Source organism: Pocillopora damicornis, chromosome 1 (assembly GCF_964200805.1).
Source record: "Pocillopora damicornis chromosome 1, jaPocDami1.2, whole genome shotgun sequence".
Lineage (NCBI taxonomy): Eukaryota > Metazoa > Cnidaria > Anthozoa > Scleractinia > Pocilloporidae > Pocillopora > Pocillopora damicornis.
Genome location: NC_142670.1, coordinates 34,211,355 through 34,223,156, shown reverse-complemented (window position 1 = coordinate 34,223,156; position 11,802 = coordinate 34,211,355). Strand labels below are relative to the sequence as shown.

General features: G+C 38.6%; 2 protein-coding genes and 1 pseudogene across 2 annotated transcripts; all 3 read left to right on the top strand.

The window, feature by feature from the left end:
* Window positions 1–122: 122 nt before the first annotated feature.
* LOC149053459 (metabotropic glutamate receptor 4-like) lies at window positions 123–1,081 on the top strand. The gene has a single exon (XM_089202450.1). It carries the CDS (start codon window positions 251–253, stop codon window positions 1,079–1,081), a length of 831 nt encoding a protein of 276 aa, XP_089058576.1. The 5' UTR covers window positions 123–250.
* Window positions 1,082–1,330: 249 nt separating this feature from the next.
* On the top strand, window positions 1,331–2,836 carry LOC149053458 (extracellular calcium-sensing receptor-like). The gene has a single exon (XM_089202432.1). It carries the CDS (start codon window positions 1,331–1,333, stop codon window positions 2,834–2,836), a length of 1,506 nt encoding a protein of 501 aa, XP_089058558.1.
* A 4,231-nt stretch (window positions 2,837–7,067) lies between these two features.
* LOC149053457 (metabotropic glutamate receptor 4-like) lies at window positions 7,068–8,782 on the top strand (annotated as a pseudogene).
* Window positions 8,783–11,802: the final 3,020 nt, after the last annotated feature.

The window sequence follows — 11,802 nt, the reverse complement described above, 5'->3', positions numbered from 1 at the left end:
TATGAGTTCGTTGCACTACCAATTGTTTCTTTTCTAAGTACTACTTAGTTGAAGTGGTAATTGCATTTGAAAGTTTTTAATGCGTGTTAATCTGTAAAAATTTGCGTTGTATTGAAGAAGAACGTTTTATATAGATATATTATTGTTTTTTCTTTTTATTCGCCACGCAACAGCTGCATTTAACAATTGCGTCAAACTGTCAAACTTATCACTATCATATCTGCAAAATACACCTACGTACAAATAACTAATGTTTCCGCGTTTGGTTCACCAACAAGTAAACGGAGAAAAGAAGAGTATTGCTATGAGTTCGTTGCACTACCAGTTGTTTCTTTTCTTCTGCTTCTATGCTGCTGTTCAGGCTCCATACAGAGAAGGCGATATTATGTTGGGCGGACTTTTCTACATGCACCAGTCGGCAGACCAGCTAGGGAGCCAATGCGGAGAGATAAATTTGAGAGGACTTGGTCACATGCAGGCCATGATCTTCGCAATCGAACGAATAAACAACGACACAAGTCTTCTTTCTAACATTTCCCTAGGATATGACATAAGGGATTACTGTGGAAACCTCTCAAAAGCTGCAGGACTTGTTTACAATTTTTTCACTGTTGATTCTTGCGTCAATTTAAGCCAAAATGCTACAAGAAAGAAAGCCATCATTTCGTTAATAGGCCCAACCGAATCTAGCACAGCGCTATTCATCGGTGGATTTCTTCGAATGCTCAATGTTTCGAGCATAAGTGGATCAGCTAGTAGTGCTGAACTTAGCTCCCTTACCTATGACCATTTCTTTCGAACAGTGCCTTCGGATACTTTTCTTGCAAAGGCGATGGTTGACTTGGTTACACACTTCAATTGGAGTTATGTTGCTGTCGTTGGACTAGATGATTCGTATGGACGAAATGGAGCATGGGCAGTAGTTAGCGAAAGTAGGTCAAGAAAAAACTCGTTCTGTATTGCTTTAACGGAGTTTATACGCCACGAAAGTCTGAATCTAAGTATTTCGAACATAGTTAGAAAGCTTAAACAGATGGACAATGTCAAAGTTGTGATCTTATGGTTATACGAGAATTACTAAACGAAGTTTTTGGCAGAGGTTCAGAGGCAAAACCTAACTGGACGTGTGTGGATTTTGAGCGAGATTCATTTAACTTCTATACTGCCAGTAAAAGGTATTCTCGAGAGCTCTTTAGGATTTCAATTCCATAAATTCAGCGACTCTGGCTTCAAGGAATATTTAAAAGATATATTGGTCAAGGAGAAAGACGATAGAAGTTTTTCTGAATGGAACCACATTACAAGCGAACAATGGAAGTTCTTGAAGAACATGAAGTGTGTTCATCGCCAAATTGAGCAGTGCTCTAACGAGTTGATTAAAGAAATCTACAGCTCCTATGTTCCGTACATCATTGACGCCGTATATGCCGTGGCACACACACTAGGTATTTTCAATCGAAATTTTAGCTATGACGAGACCAAAGATCGGGCGAAACTGCAGATAATCAATAGTTTTGACGTGCAGAAACTTCTCGGCCGCGTCAGTTTTGACGGACTAACTGGAAAAATCAAGTTCGATCGATTTGGCGACAGGAGCTCAGCGTATTATGACATTTTCAGCTTTAAAAATGTACCCAATGGAGATGTGGAGAGTGTAAAAATGGTGCTGATAGGAGAATGGAAAAATTCGCAGAAAAACGAAACTCGCTTGATTTTTCATGAAGCCCTGAATTGGACGACTAAATCTGGTCGCCCTCCGAAATCGGAATGTTCGGAACAGTGTCCTCCTGGAACAAGGAAATCTTCTACCTCACCTTGTTGTTGGCAGTGCCTTCCGTGCCTTGGTGGAACCATCAGCCCATCTGCTGTTTCTAAAAGCTGCAGTGAATGCCCCATCGGAACAATGTCCAACCAGGCTAGGACACAGTGTGTCGCCTTACCCTCTGCCAACATAAGCTATACGAATATAACCGGAATTGTGATTCTAACGTTTGGCACCCTCGGAGTTGTTGTCACATTTTTTTGTCTGGCTGCCCTCTGCAAATTCTGGAATAGTCCCATCGTCAAGGCATCTAATAGGGAGCTTAGCCTTTCCCTTTTACTTACAATTCTTGCATTATTCTCTCTGGTATATATTGATGTCTTAAAAACCACAAATACAATTTGCATGATCATATACCCGTTACGTTATTTGACCTATAACATCTGTCTCTCCACATTATTGGTAAAGGTGTTGCTTATTTCCTGTGCTTTTCGGGTTCCCATTATGACCAGTTTGGAATTCACTTCTCTTCCAAACAAAGCACAGGTTGGGATTGTTATAGCATTTCTAGCTCCACTGTTGTCGGCGTTGATGCCATGGTTGCTTTTGGATCCACCCTTCAACTTTCAACATATCTATCCGAAACGTTACACCTTTAACGAATGCAAGGCATACTCCAGCTCAGTTGGAAAGTCTCTATTCCTGGCAACATGCTTTTATATCTTCTTCCAAATGCTGGTGTCCTCTGTCTGTGCCTTTAAGGTTAGAAAGATTCCTGAAAATTTCAGCGAGGCCAAACGAATCGCCTTTTCCATGTACATATTTTTGTTCTCGTCGCTTTGTTATCACCCGGTGGAATTGTCCTTGGATGGATGGTATGTAACGGTTGTGGACTGTGTAACAACTCTTTTGAGCGCGTACGGTTTCCTTTGTTGTCTATTTTTGCCCAAAATGTATATTCTGTTCTTCAGGCAGGAGATGAACGATGTGAATGGCATAAGACAAGAAGTCACTCAGTTCTCGTTTACTTCAGGTTGTGTACGTGTAAACCGTACTTTTGATAGTTCAAATTAGCGAGCTGAATTGTACAATAAGCTTTTTTAAGATCGGTAATTTTATTCAAGTGTGCCATAGACCTCAAAGTAAATGAAATTTGAATCCAATATTGAAGAAAATTTTAACTTTTAATTAGCACTGCATTACAAATATAAGCTTCAAGCCATAAAAACACTTAAAGTTTCCATGGATTGTTTCTTTTTATGTTTTAGGATGGCTTAGGTGTCGGGAATTTTAAATTTGCTTCCATAATGGCAAGGAAGGAAACATTATTTAAGAAAACAAAGAGCAACGAAAGCGCGGAATAATAAAACGACATTTTGCATCTTTAATCTTCCCTCATGATTGACTATTTCTTTGGCATCTGTGCTGGGATTGGACTTTAAGCCTATTCTTTGTTATCCCTATTCATGGACTCCTTTCCACATATTAGCCCTGCCCTCACACAAGGCAAAGAGTCTTTTAATACCTTCGTCCATCCATTTCCTTTCCTATTTCGGGACTGGAAGCAAAGAGAATTTGTGACCTGAGGCAAAAGCCGTGTCTTTTTTCTTAGGAGCAAAACTTATTTCCGCAACGTATGCTTCTTGCATGACTAATTAGGAAACAGGTAATTTAGTGTTAACAACTGGGTTGAAAACGTAAATTAGCCACCGTAAAGAGTAAAAAAGCTGACGTTTCGAGCGTTAGCCCTTCGTCTATCGCTCTGACGAAGGGCTAACGCTCGAAACGTCAGCTTTTTTACTCTTTACGGTGGCTAATTTACGTTTTCAACCCAGTTGTTAACACTAAATTACCTGCTATACTCTCCCACCGACGCAGCACCACAGTTTCTTTAGAAACTTACCCCTTAATTAGGAAACACTTTATCTCCGCCATGATGTTTCCAAGTTTAGCCAAGCCTTTGGGCAGATGCTTAGATAATTAAACTGCATAAGACGAGAGCGATCTTCGCTGCTATGAACACTGGCTACTTAAGCAGAAACGAAAATAAAGTCTGAAAAAAAAAAAGGAAAAAAAGGAAGACTTTTTGTGCATGATTTGCGAGGGAGATGAAGGATGCGAATAGCATCAGACAAGAAGTCACTCAGTTCTCGTTTGGTTCATTCAATTTGTGTACGCGTAAACCCTGCTTTTGATAGCTCTAATCAGGAAGCTGAATCTTACAATTAGCCTTCTTAAAATAATTGTGTTATTTTGAGTGTGTGAAAGACTTCTACATGCACGTAAATAAAAAAAATGGAACCTATGAAGGAGGAAAATTCATGTTATTAACTGACACTGTATTGCAAATATGTTTATTACTTGACTTTTGATAAAAATCACCAGGAAATACTAGTATGGATCGTCCCTTGTTATGTTTGCAGGATGGCTTATTTAATAGGAGGTTTTGCTTCCCCGATGGCTAAGAAAGGAAGCATTGCAGTTGCGGAAGACAAATGGCCAGTGTGCGCTGAATAATAGAGTGACTGATTTGCATTTTTCAAGCCGTTTGTCATTTTTTTGTGTGAATATTTAATTATTTTAGCGCAACTTGCCAAATATAGATCAGGCGACTAGTTATTTAATAATCGAGAAGTTCGTTACGCAACTTACATTTCAAAAGTGTCACCACCGATCGTACATCGAAGCTTACTAGCCGCATATGGAATACAAATAGTAAGTATAATATTGGCCCGTCGCTTCAACTGAAATTGACATGTGTAATAACCTTCTTTGTAATATTAGTTTATTTTTCAGTTGACTACTTCTGTTACGAGTGCAAAATAAATTCCATGTGCGCGAAAATCAGTTCAACTGAAAATAAAAATTAACTTCAAATTAAAGTAGCCAATTCAATCAAAGGAGCGAATCAGTGACTCTTTGTATTTTTAATCTTCCTCTATGACCAGGAAGTCTTCAGAAACTGCGTTAGAAAATTCCTCTTCCCTCATAGAAGCTAAGAAGTAACTATCTCATTCAATTTGCCAGTTTTTACGCCTGACGGCTAAATTTTTGGCCGTTTTACGACTAACGGGTGACCCAATGGAGACCCTCTTGGTAAGAAGGTACGTTTAAATTAATATGCAAGTTATTGTCAAGTTCAGAAAGAGAAGTTCTACTCAGTTGGAGTGGTATTTACATTTGAAAATTTTTAAAGCGTGATTATCTGTAAAAAATTGCGTTGTAATAGGCTAGTTTCGAATTGTCTGTGCAAGATAGTCTGGTAACTAATTATCAACACCAAGCCGAGGCCGAGGGGAATATGCGCTTATCTTGAAATTAAAGCAAGATCGGAGTAACTGTAAGTCGAATATGAAGTTTTGTGTCATCCCTGTGCGCAAAAATAACTCTAAACAAGGCCGGACCTCAACTTTTTCTAGTTTCCAGGCGAAGAGAGACTAAGTAAGAAATGGAGTGCCTTCGGTTGTCGCGCTGATAAGGAGTTCACGTCCATCAAGAACTTGGATGTATGCTCCAAACACTACGAGACTAAACAAATCCTGAAGACACTTTCTGGAATTAAAAGGCCAGCACGTGGCACGGTTCCAACAATATTTAATCAACATACAGTCCGAAGAAGTCCAAATCAACGCGAAAAAGGTCGAATGAGGGGAGAAAACAAGACGCTAGCGATGACAGCATAGACGAACTTGCCACCAAAATTTTCCACGTTTCTACTGATATTTCTCTGAAAGACCACGACTACTTCCTTAAGGAAAACAAAGTTTAAAGTGACTGTTTCTTGTCTTATCAATAAAGGGAAAAATTACTGAGCGCTGATTGGTTGAGAGAGAGGGCATTGTTTTCTTAATCGAGGGCATTTTTAGTAATCGAGAGAGGGCATGATTACCTGTTAATGATTGGCTAATCCGTTGCATTGCTAATCCGTTGCTTCCCAGATAAAAATAGACTGCGCGCGTGATTTTCCTTCGTATAAATTTTGCCCTTTATTGATAAACAAGTTATCCCATGAGACCTCGTACTATTAAGGATTAATTGCACTTGAGTTTTCAAAATTTTCCAAATTGCCCTCGTCGCTTCGCGACTCGGGCAATTTTGGAAAATTTCGAAAACTCTCGTGCAATTAATCCTTAATAGTACTTGGCCTCATGTGATTACCTATACAAACAGACATTGACCTTCAACAAGTGGATGATATGAAAAAAGTGCTGCTAACAAAGCAATTCGAAACGAATTTAATAATAAGCCAGTATTGAAATGGAAACTTTTCATGGATGATGTACTGAAAAATGACGAATCGATGAAATTCTTCACAGCATTTCCAACTTTGGCCAGTCTAATACCATCATCAATTATGCCGTGGTACTTCAGGTCATCCGCATGCCCGTCAGTAAACAAGCGAGAACCCTCAAGACTTTTATACGACCGTAAAAAGTCTTCATCGTAGCCATCTTTTCCAACCAGACAATGGTTAACATCGGGAAACCTGAGGTCTGGAATACCGGTGAAGTCATGAGTCCAAAACTTAAGCGAAAGTGGATGGGGAAGTAATTTTCCTCCTGCCAATGTTATCTCGGAATTTATCAACTCGTCGCGTTGCACTGTTTCCTTTTCAAGTTTTGGGCCTACTATTTCAGCCGCGTTCTTGCAAAGCTCAAGCAGTTCTAGCCCTTGCCTACTTTTACCGTTTACGGAAATATGAATATCCCTTTCCTTTAAAAATTTCCGTAGCTCTGCAACTTTCATATTTGTGAAGGCACCATTTGCTGCCATGTTGAGACGACTCCTATTCCCCTCAGTCTCAACTTGATGCTAAAAACTAGTTAGCAGACTTTCTCGCACAAACAGTTCGAAACTAGGCAATTGAAGAAGTACGTTTTATAGAGATACATTATCTTTTTTCTCTTTATTCGCCACGCAACAGCTCCATTTAGGCTAGAAAAACAAACAAAGCCATGATTCTGTTTTTCTTTCGCTCTTTCCAATATGGTGACTTGTTAAAGAAATTGAGAGAGAGATAGAGAGAAAAAAAAACAAGAGAAAATGAAAAATTAAGAGCAATGGTTTTAATTTGTTTGCCATAAAGCTTGCATTACAAAGTCCGAGATCGTTTTAAATTCAAACACTCCCAACATATGGTCACCATGAATTTAAAGTTTATGAATTAATCTAGCGAGCTAGAAGTTCACAAGTGATAATAATTGGCTGCTGTTTATAGAGTAAAATTTGATTTTGAATTGAAATTAACATAAAAAGTTACTAATGACTACCATATCTGCAAAATACACCTACGTACAAATAACAAATGTCTATCCGCTGGATTCACCAACAAGTAAGCGGAGAAAAGACAAGCATTCCTATGAGTTCGTTGCACTACCAGTTGTTTATTTTCTTGTGCTTCTATGTTGCTGTTCAGGCTCCATACAGAGATGGCGATATCCTGTTGCGAGGACTTTTCGGCGTGCACCAGCAGCCGGACCACTAAGGGAGCCGATGTGGAGAGATACATTTGAGAGGACTTGGTCGCATGCAGGCCATGATCTTCGCAATCGAACGAATAAACAATGACACAAGTCTTCTTTCTAACATTTCCCTTGGATATGACATAAGGGATTACAATGGAAACCTCTCAAAAGCTGCAAAACTTGTTTACAAACTTCTGACAGTTGATTTAAGTCAAAATGCCCTAAGAAAGAAAGTTATCATTTCTTTAATAGGCCCAGACGAATCTAGCTCAGCTCTATTCATCGGTGGATTTCTTCGGACGCTCGAGCATAAGTGGATCAGCTACTAGTGCTGAACTTAGCTCCCTTACCTATAAACATTTATATCGAACAGTGCCTTCGGACGAGTTTCTTGCAAAAGCGATGGTTGACTTGGTTACACACTTCAATTGGAGTTATGTTGCTGTCGTTGCATTATATGATTCGTATGGAGCATGGGCAGTAGTTAGCGAAAGTCGTCAAAAAAAATAACTCGTTCTGTACTACTTTGACGGAGTTAGTACGCCTCGAAAGTCAGCATCTGAGTATTCCAAACTTAGTTAGAAAGCTTAAACAGATGAACAATGTCAAAGTTGTGATCTTGCGGTAATACAACAATTAACGAACGAATTTTTTTTGGCTGAAGTTCAGAGGCAAAACCTAACTGGACGTGTGTGGATTTTGAGCCAGGCTCATTCAATTTCCACACCGCCAGTAAAAGATACTCTCGAGAGCTCTTTAGGATTTGTACACCATGAACTCAACGACTCTGGCTTCAAGGAATATTTAAAAGATATATTGGTCAGGGAGAGAGACAGTAGTAGTTTCCATGAATGGAGCTACAGTAAAAGCTAAGTATGGAAGCTTTTGAAGAGCAAGAAGTGCGTTCATGACCAAATCGAGCATTGCTCTAACGACTTGATTAAAGAAATCTATAGTTCCTTTATTCCATACACTCTCGACGCCGTATATGCACTGGCCCATGCAACAGATATATCAACTGGAAATTTTATCTCAAGCAATACAAGTAATCGGGACAAATCGCCTATAGTAAATAGTTTTGGCATGCAGAGGCTCCTTCAGAGAGTCAGTTTTGACGGACTAACCGAAAAGATCAAGTTTGATCAATTTGGTGACAGAGGCTCGGCGCACTATGACATTGCCAGCTTTAGAGAAGGACCTGTGGGAGATATTAAGAGCGTTAAAAGGGTTCTGGAAGGAGAGTGGATCATTTCGAATAAAAATAAAACAAACATAGATTTTTATAGAGACTTCATTGGAAGACTCTATCTGTTCGCCCTCCGAAATCTGAATGCTCGGAACAGTGTCCTCCTGGAACAAGGAAATCTTCTACCTCACCTTGTTGTTGGTGGCGCATTCCGTGTTTGGTGGAACCATCAGCTCATCTGTCGGTTCTGAAAGCTGCAGTGAATGTCCCATTGAAACAATGTCTAACCCAGCGAAAACAGGGTGTGTCGCCTTACCCTCTGTCAACATAAGCTATTCCTTCATGTTCGAGGAATATTCATGTTATTAACTGACAGTATATTGCAAAAATATCTATAACGTAAAAGGCTTTCAACAAAGATTAAAATCATAAGGAAATACTGCTATGGATCGATCCTTGTTATGTTTGCAGGATGGCTTATTTGGTAGGAGGTTTTCCTTCCCCGATGGCTAAGCAGAGAAGCATTGCGGTTGCAGAAGACAAATGGCCACGTATGCGCTGAATAATAAAGTGACTCTTTGCATTTTTCATGTGCATTTTTAATCTTCCTTGATGACAATACACCAGGTAGTCTCCAAAAACTGCATTAGACAAACTTTCCTGGCCTCAAAAAAGCTAAGAAATAACTTTATCTCCTAGTCCAATAAATTCCCTCTCTTTTTTTCCCTCTCCTTTTTTGGGACCTTCTTAAGTCTCTTCTTTTTCGACTTTGCCACCGGCCATTGTTGACGGTCCAAGTTCTTAAGAAACATTTCTGATGAGCAGCGATGGAAACTAGTCAACATTTATTCCGTTGTGGCAAAGCCACGAAAAACATTTTTAGAAAGCTTAATCTGCGTCATGCTAGGAAAAAGCGTCGTCTTGTTACTTAGCAGTTGAACTTGTTTCCGCAACACATGTTTCTCGCCTGGCTAATTAAGACATTTATTTAATCAGGCTTTTGGGTAGATGCGTAAATAATTGAACTGTATTAGCCTCAAGGTCGAATATTATTTATCATCGTCTTGAAGTAGTTTTGTTGTGTCACTGTAAAATTTACCTGATCTCTCGACAAGGTTCTACATTATTCAAGAGGTCCTTGCTCTTTCACCGTGAATTTCAAGTTTCTTTAGTCCTCTCTTAATATTCTGTTGGGGAATTCTGATGCGCAATCCGTTCTTCAAAAATCCTTTGCGTCATAGCGTCGTGATTTACCAGGCATTTATACAACGGTGTTCTTGAGACATTGCAATTACAAATTGAGATGAATTGCCGCAAGTTTCAAGATACCTGATTCAATTAAGAGAACATTTTACAATAGAGTTTTCATTGTCTAGGAAGGACGATCTGGCTCAGCAGAGTTAATTTGGCGAAGAACTTTCGGAAAGTTGTTCAGAAGACCCTACGGCACATATTTCACTGCACGAGGGAAGATCACTACATGGTCAAGGATGAACGCTTACCCTTGAATCAATTTTCTGGTTTTTAAAGGATAAAAGATACGGGTATGGAACATCTGTTGCTTTAATCAGAGCTAAGGATTCTGGTTGCCATCCCATAGTTAGGTACTAAATATTTCAGCTTCATGAAAATTAGGTATTTGTACTGCAACTTCAAAAGTAAAACCCCATATGCAGTTAATGACCCAATTAAATCCACAGTCAAATGAACACTACATAATCAAAAAAGCCTAAATTTCTAAACATGATCTCTCTTAGTTGCCCTTCTCTAGAGGATGATTTTCACATAGTGCATACTTTCAGAAGCAGTTCACACAAGGATATGAACTGAGTTCTTTATTAAATGTATGTTAAGAGCCATTTTCCGAGAAAATCGAAAATCGCAAGACACTCGTAAAAAAAATTGAATTTTTTTTTCTTTTGCCAAAACATCCCTTTTAGTGACCTTATTCAAGAAAAAATAGTTTTGGGTTCACGCGTTTCATTGTACGGGAGAAATAACAAATAGTTTGAAAAACCGTTTTATTGCAGTCTTTTTGCGCTTAAAAACAATTGAATCCGACCGCAACTTCGAGAAAACGGTGAACGCATAAGAAACAATCCCTAACATCGAGACTTCAGCCGAGTATTATTTCGTTCTTAATATTTAAAATCCTAAAAGAAAATTTGAAGAAAGAAGTTTTTAACATTTACAATCGACAAGTTTAAAAAGGTCGTATTTGTGTCTCTTGAAATGTTAGAAAATGAAAGCGAACTTTAACCGTTGTAAAAGCCCTCTGGTATATGCCGCTTTCTAGTAAAACCCATATAGAATAAAGCCTTGGCTATTGAAGTAAATTACAGGAACGTTTTAGCTCTGGAAATTAAATACAGCCCTGACACTGGAGTAAGCAATTTGAGAATTTAAGTTAATAAACTTTATGCAAATTAGACGGCCCGCTGAATGAATTCATACTAAATGCAAAGTTTAGTGTAAAAGGACTACTTACTGTTGCTTGTAATATGTTTTTACAGTGAATATGTTATTTCTAGCTTTCAGCTGTGTTGGTAAGAGCCGTAAATAACTTTTTATATGACGACTGAAAAACGTTTGTTTAGCTACTTTGCTACCAGCGAAATCATTGAGATCGCAACTTCGAACTGAAGCTGTCATCGCTTGACGAAACTCCGTTACCACAATTTTAAAATAGTTTTCTTCAGGGGCAAAAAGCAGAATTAAAATGCATTCGAGACCGTTGACTTCGATTTTGAATTCGTTTAGTTAAGATTTCAAGCCACCACAAGGTCTTATGACCTCTACTCACCCAGAAATCGGTTACATGCCAAAGTCACGTTGGCAAACTGTCACGAAATACTCAATAGCTTCTGTTTTCGGCCTTTGTTTTGGTAGAAAAAAATATATAAACTTTTTACAGAACCGACCTTCTTGCATTATTTGATTTATATATTTGTATTGGTCTGGACACATGCATATGCTGACCGGCTGTGAAAGACATTCATCACAGTTTTTGATTCAGAGTGGTATAATATTTCCCAAAATATTTCAAACACAAATGTTTCCTTAATAAGTTCGTTATTCCCGAAATTCCCACCTTGCAATAGTCCCTACAGCAAAAAAAGAAAAAAAAAAAAGCATAAAAGTCAACTTTATAGCTTGCTTTAGTTTTGTTTTGGATTTTTTTTTTATAATTTTTCCTCGAAACCAGGAAACCCTAGCCAGGTAACTAGAAATTCTCAGTTTCATTTAGAGCTTGTCCACAACACAACTTCAAACTTGCGTGTGCTTATCGCATCCTTAAAACCTTCCAGACCTCTTCAAAATTGTTGAAAAGCCTATTGAGGCTAATAATAATCTTTGAGTTAACTATGACCAATTCACGCCGCGAGCGC

Bases quoted from the DNA above. Each gene is read 5' to 3' on its own strand.
- LOC149053459 (XM_089202450.1), top strand. From the start codon at position 251: ATGTTTCCGCGTTTGGTTCACCAACAAGTAAACGGAGAAAAGAAGAGT.
- LOC149053458 (XM_089202432.1), top strand. From the start codon at position 1,331: ATGAAGTGTGTTCATCGCCAAATTGAGCAGTGCTCTAACGAGTTGATT.